Source organism: Oxyura jamaicensis, chromosome 6 (genome assembly GCF_011077185.1).
Source record: "Oxyura jamaicensis isolate SHBP4307 breed ruddy duck chromosome 6, BPBGC_Ojam_1.0, whole genome shotgun sequence".
Lineage (NCBI taxonomy): Eukaryota > Metazoa > Chordata > Aves > Anseriformes > Anatidae > Oxyura > Oxyura jamaicensis.
In genome coordinates this window covers 6,572,809-6,593,064 of record NC_048898.1, presented here as the reverse complement: position 1 = coordinate 6,593,064, position 20,256 = coordinate 6,572,809, and the positions used below count along the sequence as shown (strand labels likewise).

Genomic DNA, 20,256 nt, shown 5'->3' with positions numbered 1-20,256 from the left:
TGTGTTTCCTGATTACATTTGTTGAATTGCAAGAAAATGAAATTTAAAAAACATGAATAAAGTGGTTCTTTTACACAAGGAACGTTTCTTCATGCAATGTTAAATATGGGATATCAAATTATATGACGGCACTTGAAGAAAAAAACACAGTATTTTTTCCCCCTCCTGGGGAACTCACTTCCTCAGAATAAGTAAGATTTTAAAAGAAATACTGAATGATTGTTCAGACTTTAGAAGTTTTCTAGTAGCAACATTCACTCAGATTTTAACTTTACCTTTTACTGATAGTACTTTCCTACCCTTAAACCCAAATTCATCTCCACAAAACTACATAGCTTCCCCTTACACCTTACACCGTGGATTCCTTACCAGCAACGGTAACCGTATTGCTCTTGAACAGGCAATGCTGATGACACCACAACTTAGGTGGGTCACGCTGCATAAACATGTAAAAATAACCAACTGCAAATTACCTAATGAGACCTGGATATTATGGGCCAAACCTTCTAAAAATGTTTACTAAGTGCTCAGTGCCCAAACTGGGGCTCTGAGTACTTAGCTCCCAAGTGTCCTGTGGACCCTGAAGAAAACAAATGGCCTTTTACTCTCATGGCAAAACTCAGAAGTTGGTGTGCTTTAAATATCTGGCTTCAAATGTAGGCGCTGAGCTCAGAGGAAACGTGTATCCCTACGTGAGTAGGGAACTATTTTCAAAAGGTACTGTTATCTGTATAATGAGAAACGAGAGATTGTAACAGAGCAGTAACAGACTGAAGGATGTTGCAGATAATTATTGTCTAGTGGGGCTGAATCAAAATGCCAAACAACAGTAATCGTGCTCTACATATTAGGCTCAGTAGCAAAACTGAGCTAGCCAATGTGATGCAGAATGTGCCCACAGCAAATTGCACTATGGGAATACAAAGTGTATTCGGCCCTGCGCAACAGCATTCGCTTGATTAAGACAAGGGCAAATCAGCAACTGCAAGAGAAGCTACCTGAAGGAGGGACCAAAAATAATTAAGCTTTAAAGTTAGAAAACTGGGAAAACAGAGCAGCCCTGTGAGGCACCACCCACAGCCGCAGAGGACAGTCTTTCTGCCTACTGAGAACAAGAAACACTCTCCATGAAAAAAATAATCTCTTTTCTTTCTATGTTAGCCACATAAATCCACACTGAAACTGCACTTTACAGTATCTCTGATGACTAGAGGGGCATTTAAAGAATTAAGGCTACAGATCTGCTAGAAACATTACCATAGAGCAGACTTAATAGTCTATAAAGTCATACATACAGAAACTAAAATCTACTAGCTTCTCTTTCATGCCCCCTGGAGAAATTACACTGAAAGTCACCATATTCTGAGGAACAACCCCCGGGGAGGAAAAATCACTTACATTAATGAACAAAATCTCAGACAATCTCACTGTTATTACCCCATTAAAAATCAACGAGTTAGTTTTTACCAGTGCTTAATGGGGAGGCGTATATCTAGAGGATCCTAAATGACGCACTCCAACCCCACTAACCACTAGGGTGAAGAAGATACTCTCTCTGGTGGTAGACTAACATGATATGGAAAGAAAGGAGATGGATTTATAAATTCCTCTGCAGGATATGGTACTAGCATCGTCAAAACTTAGGTACTACAAAATACAGTTCATCCAATGTGACATGGGGTTTGCTGCTCACTGCTCTCTTTGCAAGAAGAAATGATGATGTGCATTCAAATGTCATGTTGCTATGTTTATTGCCTTAGCACCAAGCAGGGGAAACACTTACCTTGTTGCTGAGATTTACATTAGCATTTCTAGAAAGAAGTAAGGACACCATGTCCACGTGGCCGTCCTGAGAGGCCAGATGTACAGGGGCAATACCCTGTCTGGTTACAGCATTGGCATCAGCACCGTATTCCAACAGTGTAGTTGCTATGTCCATCTGGTTTTTCTTGGCAGCTATGTGTAGTGGCGTGTAGCCATTCTGTCAACAGAAAGCACTTCATTGCAAGCTACTCATTAAACAATGCGATACAATCTTCAACAAAGAGAAGAGCAGGATGCATGTTCATAACTCAGAACAGCTGTTTTTTTGTTGTTGTTGCTATTTTGTTTTTTGTTTTCCTATCTCCCAGTATGAATGAAAGCATTATGTATATGAAATATAGCCTTCCTTGCAGCATGGACTCTAACCTTACTGAGACTCTTGGTTCAGATCAAGGGAAAATTAAAACATATCACTTTAGTCTTGCATTCCTTTTTTTCCTTCCAATACATGAACCCAGCAAGTCCACTACCAAGAACAGAAACTACATGAAACTACATGATAAAACTTTCTAATTTTGAAGGAGAATGGATTTGACAGAAAATGGAACAATAAATATAAACGATTAGAATGCACATACCAAAACACTGACCAAAGCATGACAGGCTTTTGGATACAAATTGCAATACCTGTTTAATCCAGAACTTTCTATCTTTCAGGTATGTATTAGCCCTCATTTTGAAGCAAACAGTAAACATGAACATGTATGCATGTGACTAAGGAAGAAGGGGGGGGGGGGGGGAGAGTGGCAAGACCTTTGCTGCATAAACCATTTCATACAGTATCATTATTACCATGAGCATTTCAGATTACACAGTCCAATAAAATCCATCTAAAGGTACAAAGCATCTACCTGGCTTGTGTCCTCCCTGTACCTCACAGGGCACCAGGACTGGACAGAACAGACGCAGGGTGATGCAGGTAGAAGCAAAGAATAAATACAGAGGGGTACACCAATGAGTGCAGGATTGCATTAGTAGTAATCTGGAAGTGAGAGCTGCACAGCACTAACTCCATATGGAAAAGTCTCTGAAGCCTTCAAAATTCATTTCAGATTTGGTTTAGGCCTTAGATACGAAGATATTTTAGGGTAGTCAGCATGACACAGCTCATGCTCTTTGTTCAAAGTACAATATGAACCAAATAAGTGGGGTCAGAGTGTTTGGCCCCTCAGCAAAGCAGGCTGCAACACTGCCAAAATAACACCCAGAAAATGCAGTGCAGTGCCACGGCTAATGAGGGAAGTACTCTCTGACTTAATGTTCACTTTGAAGATGAAACACATCAGGAAAAACAATCCCCTCTCAGGCCTCCTGCACAAGACTCGTGTAGAACAGCCATTACCACATGAGCACTTGTTAGTTGTGTTAAATCCTGCACATATGCTAAACCCTGTATAATTTAAATGGAACTCATGTATATTTTGTAAGATAACGAATGCAGTTTCAAGCCTTTTCTTCAGAAACAGACATAGTTCACTTTCAGTGGAATGGAAAACAGCAGGTTGCCAAGAAAAGGCAAAAAGAGATGAAAAACAAAAACTAAAATTCAGCTCTGTCTCAGACTGTATCTTCTCTTGATAAGGGCTGTGCTCTGTCACTGCAAATAAATGCAGAAAGGAACGGCGAAGTTTGGAGGGAGAGTATTGGGTTATTCTGGCTGCCTTGGTAAAGAGGTAAAAAGGGAAAAAGTTTAAAGACGGAAGGACAGAGAAAAAGACTGAGGTTTGGAGTGATGGGGGGAAGGAAGGGAAACATTGCAAAGGGAATGAATGCCCAATTAAAATTGGGCACAAGCCTGGTTTTAGTCTGTAAGAATGAATGGTTCATCTGAATAACTGTTTGTATCACAGTGCTGTACTCATACTTGGCCACTTCTCATCCCCTTTCACTGATTCTTCTTCAAGGCCTAGCTAACAAGCTACTCCTAAGATAAGCATTAAACAGAGGAACATCACAGAAAAAACAAATGCTGATGAAACTAATTGTGGAGCTAATGATGAGAACTTTGATGTAACACATTTTTTTATTAGACCACATTTACAGAAGGAATAGGATCATCTGCTGTAAACCAACATCTTTCAGATGACTGCACTGTGAGTGCCTACAGCAACAAACATGCTGCCATTAATTTTATTTAGTACTGATGCTCTGCTCAGTGTGTTGCTGTGGCTCACTTGCTGCGGAATAGTAACAAATGCTTTCTTTTAGGAAGCTTACAGCTTGCACTGAAGACACGAAGTGGCAGTGTCAATTTTTTTTTCTTCCCTAACAGACAGGGAAGCTAACGTGACCTGACACATGGGTTTGTGTATTATTATACTGTAGTCTATAGGGTTTCCACCTTGGTTTGGGCTTCCCAAGCCCCTGGCAGAGGGAGCTGCAATCCCTGCCCCTACATGATGTATAGCTTCCTCTGGCAGTTCTTTCTATGAAAACCAGGTCAATGTCTTCTCGCCCCTTTGAGAAAGTCCTTCCTTCTCCACAGTGACATTTAAGAGTGCTGTGTTGCAACAGTAAAAGACCAGAGATCACTCCAGTTCACCTCCTGGGACACTGCTCTGGCAGACTGCCACTACTGGCATTATTGATTTTAGACTGTGCTGTTGCTGCTGGCTATCCATGTTTGTTTAACTTTCCTCTCTTTTGCACCATAAACTTGGGGACCTACCATGTATGACAGACTGTCCTCCTCTTTAGCCATGCAGAAGGGCTCTTCTGTTATGGCTGTACTCAGTCATGTGTGAGAGGAATGCAATCAAGGAGAGCCGTCTGTGTACAAAACTAGCTGCTCCACCAGCTCTCCCTTTCCAGTGTTTCTTCATGGTTATTTTAGGAATGTATCTGGGTTGTTTCAGATGGGGTATTTACAATGCACCCCACCTGAACCTACACAGCTTTCCACCCTTTTTTATTTATCACTGCTGTCCAACAGTTGATTATTGGCCAGTATTTAGAACTGGGATCCACAGAAAATAGAGACTTTAAGCTTCTCTAAATTTGTCTATTGATCAAATTGTTATACATTTAAGTGTAAATTCTTTCACATCACTTGAGATCTTACACTGTGTTGTCTTGCCTACAGTATATCACAAACGAAGCAGAGCTGTGACTAGTTTTATTTTCTTTACAGTCCGTTTACACTGAGGCGTAAATATCATGAAGTACATTAATAACACTGTATGTTATACTGAGAAACTTCTCATACTTCCTCTGGCACAATACACTACTACCCCTGTGTAGCAAAGCACTCCAAGCCCTGCACAGATGTTAAGATGGTTTTGAGGTATTAAGGAGATTGGACAAGTGAAAGCAAGACTCAGTATTCACTAAGACTGAACTTCAGAGCAATGAAGCATTTCAGATTTTTTCTATACATATGCTTGCCTTTTTTTTTCTTCGTAAAACAACTATTTTATTCACCTGCAGAATCATTCTAGCAACTTACAGAGATTTGGTTGTGAGACATTAATACATTAATACACTGGGTTCCCTGCAATTGTGAGCACACACATTCTAGAAAGAGCAGAGGTAGATAGGAAATAAGTGACAAAAGGCCTAGGTATTGATCCCCAGAGTGGCCAGTACTTGTACCTTGGCAGATGCGTGAGGTGAAGCTCCCTGGTCCAACAGCAGGAGTGCCACTTTTTGATTATCGTAGTGTGCAGCTACATGCAGTGGTGTTAAACCGCTCTAAAAACACATGCAGAACAAACAAGTGCTGTTACAGATCTTCAGGGAAATTTTGGGAGTTTGGAAAATTAGAGTAGATAGGTGAAAAAATACATTTGTTATTCATTCATGTATCAGGAGTCTTCGTTAAATTTTGAATCAAAAACCAAAACAGAGATTTGAAAATCTTTACTGCGCTGTGAAAGCCCTTTTCACTTTTCCCAGGGAAGATGAACAGAGAAACACACATCTGTGCTGCCCCCAGGACAGAGCAAGTAAGGAATTTTGACCCTGAGGTCAAAACCTCAGCAATGTTTTCTTTTTCTGCCATGGATAAAGTAAACCCTCCCTTGGATCTGTTAAAATCTGAGCTGGGCCGTTTTAAAAGCTTGAGGTCCTACTGGGCTTTGCCCCCTGTCACGGGACCTGCAGGAGCAAGAGCCAGCTGCTTGAATACTCTGATAAGGACTATAAATAGTCTGGGCAGGAAGGTAGGGGAATGGCTTGTCTCCATTCCCCTGCATGGATACAGAGAGGACATAACAATTTTGTTGTCAATTAATAATAATAAAAGTCACTTTTGTTAAAGAGATTGCAGACTCCTGACAGACCCAACAGGGATTGGAGTATTACAAGAAGCCTATTTCAGTGACACCCAGGTTGTGGATATTAGCACGTGCAATGGTAGAAGGATATTTCTAGAACATTATGTGTGCACAAATGTTTGCTGTGCAAATGGCAGTGACCTCTTCTGTCTTACCTTTCCAGAAGCATCAGGAGATGCATTCTTCTGAAGCAAGAGGTTTGCTACCTCAATTTTCCCGTATTTTGCAGCCACATGTAGAGGAGTAAATCCTTTCTGTAAGAGAAGTCAATTACATAACAGCCTCTAGCACTCTTTTCCCAAAGTGCCTAGATATCAGAGGCATTCAAAGTTTGCCTATGACCTACAAGGATATTATTTCTATCCATCCCCTTAAACAGTCCCAAGTCCAGGCAGCAAGTCTGCAGCTTCCCAACTGCCCTGGCAGGTCTGAAGACTCTCTTTTGCAAGGAAAAGCCCTATCTGCATTAAAATGATGGTAAAAAGGGAAGAGCCAGTTCCTTTCTTCACACCACCAAAGATCCAGGGACAGTGCTGGGCAACAGCTTATCAACTCCTATCAGGAATTTCTGCCCTGCATTCCTTTCATTCCAAGCAAATGCTGACCACTAGGATGTGTTATACATCAGACTCTGAGGTAAGAGAGTGAAGCTTTGTACTCTTTTAACGACATGCAGCTCATGTGTATGTTTATGCTGATGGCCTCAAAAGAAGCACTTGCTACAGATACACTTCACTACTGAAGCTATCACTTTGCAACTCCCTTACCTTGGTAATGATAGCCAAAGATGCACCATGATCCAAAAGAACAGAAGCTACATCTTCATGCCCTTCTCGAGCAGAGAGATGCAGGGGCGTATAGCCAGAGGTTGTAGCTGCATTTGGAGATGCTCCTTGCTGTAGCAGCTGCTGTACTATATCTGCTTTTCCCAGTCGAGCAGAAATGTGCAGTGGTGTTTGGTCATCCTAAACATAAAGGAAAAAGCACAATTGTACATAAGAAAACTGAGCCCATATTTTGACAGAAAATGCTCAGATTCATTGCTTTTTGAAACTGCAGATAAACATTGATTCTACTTGAGGTTGTACCTGATGAGTATCAAACCTTGGCTTTCTCTTCATCATATATATATAATAAAGATAAATGTATGCTTTGTTGATGCATCGCAAAATATTCCAGATAGACGCATAATCCTTAGCAGTAAATAAACTGATCGACTTTCTTAATCTGGACTTGCCTCGCTTTACCTTGCCACTGAGGCGCATTGAGTTTAATGTTGAAATTCCTCAAAATGCAGAGAATATACAGCTCTGTTCCTCACATCTTGATCTCTTTTATGATCTCAGCAACATTTAATGACCCTATTAGTTGTCTGGAATGAGCTGAGGTGCTCAGCATATTACCACCTATTAACTTGTATTAAGTGCTATATTTTGTGGGTTTTGTTTTATCACTGATATTTCACAGATATCTTTACAGTAGCAGTAATTGGAGGTAAATTGGAAAAGTTAACTTCTACACAATGTTTTAAAGATATATTATTACTAAATTCAGCTATTTAAAAAAGACTAGGAAGAAAAAAAAAAAAAGTTGTGATGCTTAAGTTCCCTGTCTTTCTGACTGCTTATTCCAAACACAGTAACCCTGATGGTTCTATGTGTAGGGGTTGTACTGCTGTGAGTCTGCGCTTTTTTTTTTCAGTGAAAATACTGCTGTAGTTTTTGACCATGTTTGGAGCATCTAATTGATAATTTCTTCCTTATTCATTATCTGGTTCTGTATTTTTGTCCTCCTTCTTCAGTTGTACAATCTTTGGAGTAAGCGCACTATCACAGCAGCATGGCCAATGAAGTCTGTGACTTTATCATTTTCCTTTTCCTCATAAATCTATTCAAGCAGCTTTCTCTACCCATTTTTCCCCCTGCTTTTTGAGCAGTGCAACCCCATGTTCTGCCACAGAGAAGTTCTGGAGTGTTCTTTGACAGGGAAACTTCTCCCATGCCCACCCTACAAAACACGAATTTGACATCCTTGGGATTTAGATCAAGAGAGTGTCAGGATGTGAATGTTGCTTCACTGCAAGGAAATTCTCCTCCACCTGGTGAAAAACCTTTATGATTTTTAAACATTTCCAGTTTACACCTGTTTCCCACAAATTCCTAACTGCTGTTAGAGCTGGTGTACAAACTATTACTTATACTTAGTTGTTATTTATGATAACAAATTGATCACAGTCAGTGGCAGTTTGCACAGATTAATTCATTGTGTGAAATTATTTACAGACTATTTGCATGGCAGTGCTTCTGAGTACGAGCTGGTCACCTTCAAGGCTGGTCACTTTCTTTGGAGTTTTACAGACCCCATGATTCACTGCTGCTGTCAGACTATTTCCTGACGTGAAATACATCTGCTATAAATATTTAGTCAAGAGTTCCTCATAAGTAGATGTTCTCACTAGCAACTTTATTTGTGAGCCAATTCACACACAGTAATTTCACAACACCAACAGATTTATTGGAAATTGTATGCATTTAATCACTATTTGAAAAAAAAGCTTTCCTGGTTTGACTTAAAAACGGACACAATATATGGCAGTCCTAATCTCCTTTCCCTTTGTGTTTTCCTGGAACTCTATAATTTCTAAAATTTCTGTAAATTTCTATGATTCTTCAGTGGCTCCCGACCATTTCTTTTTCTTCCCCCGTTACCTTCCTCAGTTGCAATTGTTTCTGTTAATTGTTTCTGCTCCTTTTTTCCCAACCCTACACCACATTCTCTTTCTGTGCCTTCCAAACTTTACTTGACTTTGTGCCCACACCTTCTATTCAAGCTTGCTTTTACCATAGACAGACCAACCCATCTTACAGCCAGGTCAAGTCACTGGTTGTGTCGACACAGGCAGTTTTGCTTTTCTCTCGAACATGCCCATCACTGTTTGAGCCACTCTGTAATAACAATTTGCTCTTCCAGTGTCTTCCAAATCATTTCTTTCCTATCTTGAACTGTCAAAATATCGTCCTTTTTATTCCACTCTTTGAGATGCAGAGAAATAATTTAAATTAATACATTTCCCATCCATGCACAAAAGTGATCTTTCAACTGAAACAGCTTACCATGTTCATCCACCCACTACTCAACTTGCTCTCCTTAATCTTCATCTGCTACTGAGCAACTCTTACAGGTAACTCGCTCTTCTCCTTTGATATCACTGTATTTCCAGCTTACCTAAAACAGTCCCCTCTAGCTCTTCCTTTGTATCCTCTCCCCAAAGCTCCCACACCTGTTTTCTAAGGAGTTTCAGAGTTGCCACCTCTCTGGTGGACTGTTTAGAAGCATAACTACTTCTGAATGCATACAGGCTGATGCTTCAGGGACATGACAACAGACACCGGCAGAATAGGATTTACAGTTTTACAAAAATGAAAATAGATCTGAGGCATTCCTCCCACCTTGTCCTGCCTCCTACCCCAAAACAAATCTCCAAGACAGAATATTCTATATTAAAAATTGGTGAAAAAGGAGACACGGTATCAATTTGACATATCCTGACTTCCTTCTTACATTCAGCTCACTCATGACTACAGTAACAAAGTACATGATAAAACATCAGTGATCATTATGCTGAGGCCCTTGGCTTCACATGTCTTTCCCTTCCCAAACAAGATGTCAGATGAATGCAATTCCCTACTTTGTTAAATATGAACAACCTGGGGTTACTATACCTGGATCATTGCCTTACCTTAGCTTTAGCCTCCACCTGAGCTCCATTCTGTACTAGGTATCGAACAACCTCTGTTTGGCCAGCTCTGGCAGCCATGTGCAGCGCTGTTTCTCCTCTCTAAAAAGCAGCAGCAAAAACAAAATATCAGCAGAGAAAAAAATACAGGAAAAACAAATGCAACATATTTCATAAACACTAATACACTGGAGATCCAATTCAGAATAATCACCACTAGAATATTTTACACAGGTTTTCCTGGGAGCAAGATGGGGGATAAAATCAATAGTTGACCTCTGAGATGTATGCTACAAAGCAATTTATTTCACTTTCTCAAAACAACAGTGCCTATATGCCTAGGCCTTTTGTTTTAAAGAGAGTGCAATTTTTGTACTTATTACCACATTATTAACAGTGTTAAAACTTATGACCATTTAAATACAGCCTAATTTGGTCCAACTTTTTATTTTTTTTTTTTCAAATTTTGTATATTTAGAAACATATTTTTCCTGGATTTTCTCCTGCTATGCCCTATGTCCCTAGGATCATTTGTTATCCGAGAAGCACTGAAATGAAAGACCATGGGGAAAAATCACTACTAATTACATTAAGGTTTCAAGGACTTAATGAAACGAAAATCCAAGGAAACCTGAATTAATTCAGGAAGGAAACAGCTTTCTAGATTTTTGGACATCAGTGTGTCTTTAGGAACAAATACCTAGTTCACAAAAATGGCATTGCAAATTTATTTAATTTATACAGTTAGCAGATGAAGACTTTAACAAAGGGCTAAGTCACCAAAAAGGTTTTTGAGGCCAAAGAGCTAAAAACAATTAACAAGCTTTGACTTTACTCCCATTTATCAACTTTCAAGTACCATCTAACAATGACTTCAGTTCTTACACATGCCCCGGGAGCCTTGGGGCACACGGTACACATCCGGTAGAAAGGCACACTTGTATGGTTGTATGGACACAGGCAATATGTCCCAACAATCTGCTGCAATCTGTTGATAACAGCAGAACTTCCCTTAAATGGTAGGCCCCCGGGGTCCTGGGAGAACAGTGCTCAACAGTCAAGTACACATCTCAGAAATCACACGAGGGAAGCTACAGGAAAATCTCATTCTTCACTTCAAAAAATAATGAAAATAGAGTCTGCTTAAGGTCAGCCTCTTGTGAGGTGTCCTCAACCTGTCAAGCACCTCCCAGGCCGGAGCCAGAGGCCGCCTTCTCCCATGGCTCCAGCAGGAGCCACAATGCAAAGGATGTGGACGGCCAACACCAGACTTTGGCACTTTGCAACCGCACCACTCACAGATACTCTAACACATTTGCAGTTTTGCCACACTGAAAAGCAACCTGTTACTCACCACGTTGGTAGTGTTGGGTGATGCTCCATGATGCATTAGCTGCGATACAATATTTACATGTCCCATGAAGGCAGCAACGTGGATTGGAGTTAGGCCCGACTGAAAACCGAATGAACATCAGACAAACGTTTACTTCCACGCTCTTTTACAAGATTGATGTGGGGAAAAAACAAGTTACTCTGAAATCGGTAAACCAAAGCACTTACTCTTCTGAGAAGATCTTGACTTAAAAACATACACACATCCTTAAGGGGCAGATTTTGAAATACCTATAAGTATGATTCATAAGCAAACAGAAAGAATGCTATAGGAATTCAGTACAAAGGGAAGACTTCCTGTAACATACAGCTAATGCAAAAAAGATTTAGTGTCTGTTGTCCCTACCAAATCCAGTTGCTTTTGGGTGAACAAAAAGGCCTATTGATCTCAGTGGTGAGCTCCACCCCTACTGTTTCTTCATGAGAAATTGCATTCAAAACCATGGCATCCAGCCAGAGGCACAAATAACATGCATAGAAGATAATTCCCCCTTCCCTTAGCACCTTGCAGCACCATCACCATTGTAAATCTGTACCAGTGCCCTTCTACGGGGTAAAAAGGACCAACTGGAGAGACAGAGAAATAGGGAAAAGGAGAGAAGAAAAGAGCAGTCATTTAGCAGGGCACGACCTCAAGGATTTTGCCTCAGAAATCCAATCAATACTTAATATTTCTCCAAATAGAATTACCCTAAAGCCTCTTCACAGATGCTCCTGCACAGCTGCAGCAAGTCAGCCAGAGGCTGCAAAATGGAGTTTTGCTACCAGGAGAAGGAGAAAACTCAGTGGATTTCTGGAAATACCCTGATTAGGCAACTTCCCCATTAATATAGACAAGTCCCAGAAGGGTAGACATGAGGAAAACAGGCTTTTGTTCTTTTCTCATGCAGAACAGCAAACACGAGCAGAAAGGCAGAATAACTGGTTGAGTATGTTATTTCTTTTTCCTCTTTCACTAATTTAGTAAATACTTTTAAAATAAGACTGTAGAAAATAGAACATGTGCTGTATTTGACCACAAACACTAACTCATACTGCAGGGTTTCGAGCCTGCAGCTGAAAATGAATGTATGAACCAAAGTATGGAATCTACCTGGAAAACAGAATTTACCATAGAAGAAGATAAATAGCATTATCTTTAGCACACAGCTTATATGCATCAATGGCTATTTGCAACACGTTTGGTAAGGTATGGATGCTGCCACAGCCCTGAATTCTGCCTCAAAAGGTTGTTGCAGTACAGCTAGCCAGTGAAAGAGGTAGGAAGACAGGCAGGCAGAGCCCTGCAGTAAAGCACCATGATGAATCTCAACAAATCCAGTCAAGTGTGGTATGAGATCATGTGGTGAGGTAGCGGCAGGAAATAAAGGAAGACCTCTTGCTTTTGGAGAGTTTGCTTGAAAAAGTAATTCAGAGCACACTGATCAGATGGTTAACCTGGTTTATTCACACAAGAAAATGTAGTTATGCGTTGCTGTTATTCTTCAGTAATTCTTTGTATTTAAAAGGGATAAAAATGAACAGACAGCTTTTCTACATCCAGGTTGACTAATTAATATAGAGGACAGACGTAATTCCTCTTCTGTTAAGGTTCTCTTTGTCCCTTTCACTCATCTGCTGACATGACTTCTGCAAACTGCATCTATAAGCCCTGTGGCTTTAAAAAAAAACAAAACTGGTCTGGAGCTATGTGAGCAGTAGCAAGGCTCAGTTCTCTCAGAAAAGCCAGGAAGTGAACTGTGTGATTTGCTACTGAATAATTAGAACAAAACTCCATGGATCAAACGAAACTCCATTCTGGGGAGATGAGCTGCTTCCATTTGTACCTTGTTTATCATTTTCTAATTTGCCTTCTTCCACAGTGGTCACACATTTATCTATGTGACCTTTGCTCCTAACTTAGCTGAACATACATACAAAAAGAACTCAAATTTTGCCACAGGTTCCTAGCTCATCTCTGAATTGTGTCAATAACTGGCTTATTGACCATCTCATGCTAACTGAACTAACAGCATATTGATTGCTGTCTAACAGATTTGTGATGACCTGTGATGGTGATTGAGTATCACTTCTCTGTGGAAAGCCAAACAAGGTCTGTGAATTAAAACACCTTTAGAATTAGAACTTAAAGCACAGGAAGAAATGAAGCACAGTCTTCACCTTCATCTCCTTAACAGGGTCAATTTCATTTTCTGTGCATGTAATTACAGACAGAAATAAGCAGAAACGAGCATGCAGAAAAATTTGCCTCTTATGTATCACGTGTTATCGCCACTGTACTCCCAAAGTATATTAATTGTTTGGGTATTGTAATCCATTAGTGCAACTGACTTTATCCAGTTTTATTATTTGTGGATATCTAGCTGAAAATCATTGTTCACTTGAATGGCACATGCTCTTTCAGAAATATTCAACTACTAATCAATGTAAGAAAACCTAAGATAAATGTGAAAGGACCACTTGTTACCTCAGTCACAGCTTGAATTGATGCACCATGCTTCAGAAGAAGTTCCATTACTTTTATTCTGTTCTTCTTGCAGGCAATGTGCAGAGGTGTAAAACCATTCTGTAAATGAGAAAGAACATACTTTTTGATACTGCATATGGCATTAAAAAGTAGAATTGGTTATGAAGTTCATATAAAACATTCCTTTGTGATAACAAAACACCTCCCAGATTTCTTTTGGCTTCAAACTGTTCGTGTAAAACAAGAAACTTCTAAAGAAGAAAAAGACATGTCTTAAACAACCACTTTTTATTATGAAATACGTTGTCCACTCAAATTAAAAAATATTTCTAAAAAATGTCTTTTCACCTAAAGCTATCAGAAATTTCATTTTACTTTAAATTTATTAAGTGTTCACTTTTTTTTTTCTTGGACTTTTCAGAACTGCTGGTGAAAAAGAGCACTTTACATTTACAAGCTCTGACATTTGGATCCTTTCCTAAACTAATCTTACTATTTTTTCTTTAATTACTTGCCACTTCACTATTTTGTCTTCTCCATTAAAAAATATTGCTTGTGCAGCAGGGTGAACATTTTCAACTACCATCTTATTTAGCATGAGATGATACAGCAAAAAACAAGTAACACAAGGATATAAGCCGTCCACAGCATCCAAGACTGGTACCACAACACCAGTCACTGAATGCTGATGCCACTCTATATACTCATCAAAGAAGTCTTCACAGAGTAATTCTGAAAACGGCTCAGATCTGATCAAAAATAGCTTTGTTACCTGACAGATGATAAATAATATCATATGCTTTTGTAACATCAGGTCAGTGCAATTGTCTGTTCCAGTTAAGTGTGAGCAGCTCTCAACTCTGCTCCTTAACAGTGGACAACATCCAGGGTAAGCTCAGATGTGTTTCAGGGAAGGGTGAGCCCAAATTCCAGGTACTGCACTCTGGCTACCTTCTGCTTAATCATCCTGAGTGGGGATCAGACAGAATAAAAGGACACCCTAAATGATTTAGGTGAAATGGAAATTTGTGGCTAGGTTACAAGACCAATCATAGGCCACTGCTGGCAACTTAAAAGCTGAAACTGTTAACGCTTTGATTATAACACAAGGCCAGAACAAATATTACAGGTCCAGAAGCCTCCTCACTTGTCAGTTATTGAGAACAAAACCGGTAATACCTTGACCAAAGACACCTAATCTGACACAGAAAACAAAGGGATTGTGAGAAGCAATCTTTGGAGCCTGTGCTATTTTCAAAACAGAATCAACCCCACCCAGCTTTTGAGGGTTTCAGAAGCTCACGTAACATTGCAGGTACTGAATGAGTTAATAGCTGTGAAACCCATCACCCCAATTCATTTCAGAATATTTGGAACAGCTACTGAAGACCCATCAAATAAGCCCGACATTTTAAAGACAGTGGATTGCAAGTAAAATTTAGAACAAAATGAATTCAGTTTGTATGTAGTTTCATTAAACTGACAGGTTTTATTGTTGAAGTTGGTTTTGAAGTAAAAGGGCATGTGGCTCCATTGATATAATTACGATATACCACAAATAATCCTTATGCAACTCATTCTTACTTTTACCATTTCACATCTTTGAGAGCTAATAAAAATTCTCTTAATTTTCAAGTTTAAGGTAATTATTTTTATTAACAAAAATTTAAAAGTAAGAATTCTCCCAGTACTAAAAACTACAGCAGTTAATCTGCAGCTGCTTCATCTATTCAGAGTCGTAACAAGCTACCAGGAGGCAAAAGTGCTCTAGTTACACCAGAAATACATCCATCTATTGATCATTTGTAAGCAAGGGTCTGCTCAGATTTCACAAAACACGTTACCAAGGCTTTGAACCTTGAGCATCATCTCCTGGGCTGTAGTAACACAACATACCCTCACTGTCAGCTGTCAGCAGGCAGAAAACTCTCAAATCAATCTCACGGCAGCTTTGGAAGAATGTTAAACTGCAAATAGTAATCCACTGTGTACTCACCAGTGCTTTGGCATTAGGATTAGCTTTCTTGTCCAAGAGAACCTTGGCTACTTTGTAGTGGCCACAGTGGGCAGCAACATGCAGCGCAGTCAGATAGTCATTAGTGACGTCATCTACAGGCACGTTGTGCTGGATCAGGAGCTGAACACAGTTTAGATGATCTCCTTGTGTTGCCATGTGCAGCGGAGACAAACCATTCTGCAAACAAAAAGACCCAACACCGATGGGCTACAGGATGCTCAGAGAAATTAAACTCTCACCTTACAGCATGTATTGTACGAAAAGCGTTTTACAAGCCCATTGAGCACCCAAAATGAACTAAATGTGTTCAGTGTAACAATGAAAGTTCTTACTCCGGCAAAAGCCACATGGAATAATGGAGTTGTCAGAGTTTATAGACAGCTCTACCTTAAAAAGCAGCCATAACAGCAATGTTCTAAGCATAGCTTATTTCAGCTAGCATAGCTCAGATAAGTTGGCAGAGTTAAATGAGTTCTGTGAAGAACAGCACTTTGTGACTTTTAATACCCTAACCAGGAAATCTGCTGTTTTTAAAAGCTGCATTAAACTCACCACAGGAATAGAGCCTGCATGTGCCAGGCATGAGAAAGCAGGCCAGAGCATCACTCAGCAATCACTATAACCTTCCCTGCTCCCTCCAATAGTGCTTTCCCGAATTTGGGTTGTACACATGCCCTGCATCACATTACACACCTGTGGAGACCATTCATCCCTGTTAACATTTCTACAAGAGCAAAATCTTCATATGCAACAGGGCAAAAATAGTATCCAAATGAGAGAACCATGTTGTGACCTACCAGAAAGCAGTGGTAAAGCTCTATTTTGCCAGGGAAACACCTGAAAGATTCATGTTTCTAAATCTCTATCAGGATTTGTTGCTTGTACTGCTTACAGCAGTTAATGAACAAGCTGCTGCATATATTACTTTTGCAGAGTAAGAACAGGTCAAACACAAAGAGAAATAATTACGAGCAATTCAAAGGACTGATTATGTTTTGTGACCAAAGATTAAAAAATATTGCCTGAATCATAGAGTTCTTGTTACCAGAGGCACCTCACTTAGATAAGTCTCAACACATCTTCTGTCATTTGTATTCTTTTTTACTGAGTCCTTCCGATGCCAAAATTAAATTCAAATTCAGGAGCTACTCCGGTAACACATCACAATATGTAAACTATAAATGACTGACAGTACACTGTTTGCCATCATGAAGAAACAAAAACTCTTGCTCTCAGATGCAGTGCCCTCGTGTGACCACAGTTAGCAAAGGCAAACGGACATTGTAAAGCCAGCTGAGATCTCAGGCTACCTGAAACAGATGATTTCTTTCCTCTCCCCCACACCAGGATAATAGCATAACAAACACTCAAAAATAAGGTGAAAATACAAAGAGTGAAATAATTTTTAAAAGTGAAATGGAAGAAGGATTATAAAAACAAACAGGCTAATACTGTCATAATTTGAAAGCAGTTTACATTCAGTGCTGAAAAGCGGAGATTCTTGAACACAGCTTTATCTTTCAAGTACAATTATCTCATGAGCAACTTGTGATTTATGTTGGCCTGGGTAAGCCTCTCCCCCATTCCTAAGGCTACTACAGTGATTATACATGTGGAAGCTTGATACAAGCACTGCATTTTAAATATTTTCACTGTCTTCTAGTTAAATAGTGGAATTAAAAGAAATCCTTCATTTCCCACAGACACCAAGCCCTCCTGGTAACAGTTTATGAACTGATAATGCTTTTTAGGTGACAACAAAATATCATGAAAATTTATACATCATTCTGTTCCACTATTAGGAAAAACCTCCAGGTGAAAAGTGTCATTCATTTAACAACAGCCAATAAACCACACTTACTAATAGAGTATGAAATTAAGATGATGACATGGTGCTCCCTCACAGGAGACTTATATGACGGAGGCTGACAGTGTTGAAAAAGAAGGGAAGAAAGAGAGCTGTCACACATCCATTCCAGAAAATAAAGATGCCTGACAAAAATTTGTTGTGTATGTGAAAATAGCTAGACTTTTTGCAAAACAGTATGAGACAGAACCAGACGGTAAAGAAGTTGATGAAGACAAAGGATTATTGTCTTTTGTTACTATCCAAAACAGGCTTGCTCTTAATTCTGTTGCACATAAAGATACACTGCAATCTTAAACAAGCCAGGTAAAATTTGAATGCCTTCGACTTCCCACTTATAAAATAAAAATATTACATACAACAATGTTCTCCTGTACCATATCCATGTCGTGAGACAATCCACCCATGTTTGTAAGAAGTGATTCGGTATTATGAGCTACTATATAATTAGTTTATTACTGTTTTTATGCAGATTGCCAAGGAAATATTACAAGGTGAAGTTTAAAAGGATTCAGAGAGATTGACGGCCATATGATACCTCAAATAAAAATCAGAACATGACCACAGAGATTAAACAGAGCACCAAATGCCTGACTTGGCAAAGACAAAATCATCACTGATACATAGCTTATTTGATAGCTGTGTCTATGGATTTTAATCAAGGAAAGTCATTAACTCTGAAGGAAAATGAAAAAGAGCCAAATAAGATGACAAAAACAGTAATGAAAAAAGACGGAAACTGATACAAGAGATGTCATAGCTCCCATGGCAAATCATTGGCATATTCATGACTACAATTCAAGTTCCTTTTGTTCTTAGAAAACTTAGATAACCAATTAGGTCACTGACACCCCTGAAAATAAATCTAAGGATATTCCAGCGTGGAAAGGGCCACTGTTACCCTAAATAATCTTTAACAGGAAATAGCTATCGAACTGCAGTCTGGTTATTCTTTTTAAATAGTTTCATATAACAGAGGAAAACTTTGAAAAGTTAAAATTCTTTCAAGGATATGTCCTATTGCCAATAGTATATGACTTCATTTGAAGAGAATGGTGCCATGTATTTTTCCAGAGAACTGTACCACAGCTTTGTGCCAAATGAATGGCTTCATTAATGTCATTCGGAGGTACCTCTACTTAGCATACCTTCTGAAAACAGCAGAATTAACATATCAGAGGGAAACTCGGGAAGCTCCACACTTTCTTCTTTTCACTTCTTAATCCATATTTTTCCCTCCTCCAAAGAGGAGCTCCCATTTTGCTGTAGATATTCACACAAGCTTCTGCAGGTCAACATCCAAAGTGCACCTTCCAGCCTTGTGCTATTTCCAACCCACCATCCTATGTTCTCATCTGTCTAATTTTGGCTAGTGAACTCTGGGCCAAGCTGTGTGAAACTCCCCAGGATGAGGAACAAATTCCAAACCCACAGGCCCTGAACGGCAGGTTAAGCTTCAGAATAACACCTGTCAGCACAAAATCTGCATCGTGAAGAAACATAGTTCCTTAGGAGAGGGTCTCATTTAAGACGGTGAAAACTAAAGCAATGCGCTTTATGTTTTCTCCTTTAAGTAATTAACTGATGTACCAGAGAGCGCGGAAGAGCCTGACTGCCTCGAGTGTGAGCTCTAGCCTCTGAGCATGGTAGTGGCATGGAGACATGCCCCAGGGTGCTCCTGGACAGCCCCTTGCTGTCTCCCTCTGCTTGTGGAGGTTGCAAGTCAGGGCTCTAGAAGCCCAAGGAAACTCCGCATGCAGAGGATGGGTGGGTCCTGTCTGTCAGATTACCCATGACAGCACTTGCCAGTGACTCACTGAGCAGAGAAAAGCTGGTGTCAACCTCCCCAAACACATGCTAAATATATTCCAGTGAGGGGAAAAAAAGAAAGAAAGAAGAGGGAGGAGAAAAGCAGAATATAGAAGGGCACTGAGACAGAATAGCATAAAATGACAGAAGAGAAAAAAAAGTAACAGAGGGAAACAAGACATGTTGAAATATACATTGCTTACAGCCTGAGAGGAAAAATGTGGTAGAAAGTATCTTGGGAAAGAACCTCAACAAACCGCACAATCCAACTGTCAGACCTGGATGGGAAAGTCACGGATTGTGTTGTGCTACAAACACGGCTGCTGCACTGAGATTTAAAGCCAGTAATAACCATGCAGCACAGACCACCACCAGAAGAGTTCTGGGAATAACATGCTTTAATGACAGCCCTTGGCTCTGAAGCAATCTGCACGCCCTAGTGCAGGTGATTTGCAATTGCCATGTAAAACTTTGTGTGATAAACTGCAGAGAGATAGGAAGTGGAGAAACTGGTAATCAGTCTAACTCCTAAGGAAATACAAGCTGTCTCCTGCAAAGAGACATTACTCTATTTTTATCTCTTATCTCTACTCTACCTCTAGGGTAATTTGGTGCAAGCTGAAGATATATTGTAATCATCATGTATTTATTCAGGGTACAGATTTTCTAGCTACTGAAATTCTGAGCCACAGTGTTACCATACATGCCTTTTTGGTTGGCAGAGAAGCCTTTTCTTGTGTATCTTGATTTAACATATTTTAGATATGCAGACAAGCACTACATACGGTATCCACTTCGGAGACCTCCCACACAGTTACTTTAAATAGTTATGAAAGAGGAAAGTTATTGTCAAGCCCTTAAATATCAAAA

The 20,256-nt window shown here is 39.7% G+C and overlaps 1 protein-coding gene across 17 annotated transcripts in view; it reads right to left on the bottom strand.

Moving 5' to 3' along the window:
• ANK3 (ankyrin 3) overlaps window positions 1–20,256 on the bottom strand; it is a 357,107-nt gene that overhangs the window by 94,890 nt on the left and 241,961 nt on the right. For all 17 annotated transcript variants that reach the window (XM_035329362.1, XM_035329363.1, XM_035329366.1 and 14 more), the window contains 8 exons: window positions 15,690–15,887; window positions 13,694–13,792; window positions 11,189–11,287; window positions 9,838–9,936; window positions 6,866–7,063; window positions 6,254–6,352; window positions 5,416–5,514; window positions 1,784–1,981 (listed from right to left, as the gene is read on the bottom strand). In XM_035329362.1, coding sequence (XP_035185253.1) covers window positions 1,784–1,981; window positions 5,416–5,514; window positions 6,254–6,352; window positions 6,866–7,063; window positions 9,838–9,936; window positions 11,189–11,287; window positions 13,694–13,792; window positions 15,690–15,887 — 1,089 coding nt within the window. The remainder of the gene's footprint in view (window positions 1–1,783; window positions 1,982–5,415; window positions 5,515–6,253; window positions 6,353–6,865; window positions 7,064–9,837; window positions 9,937–11,188; window positions 11,288–13,693; window positions 13,793–15,689; window positions 15,888–20,256) is intronic.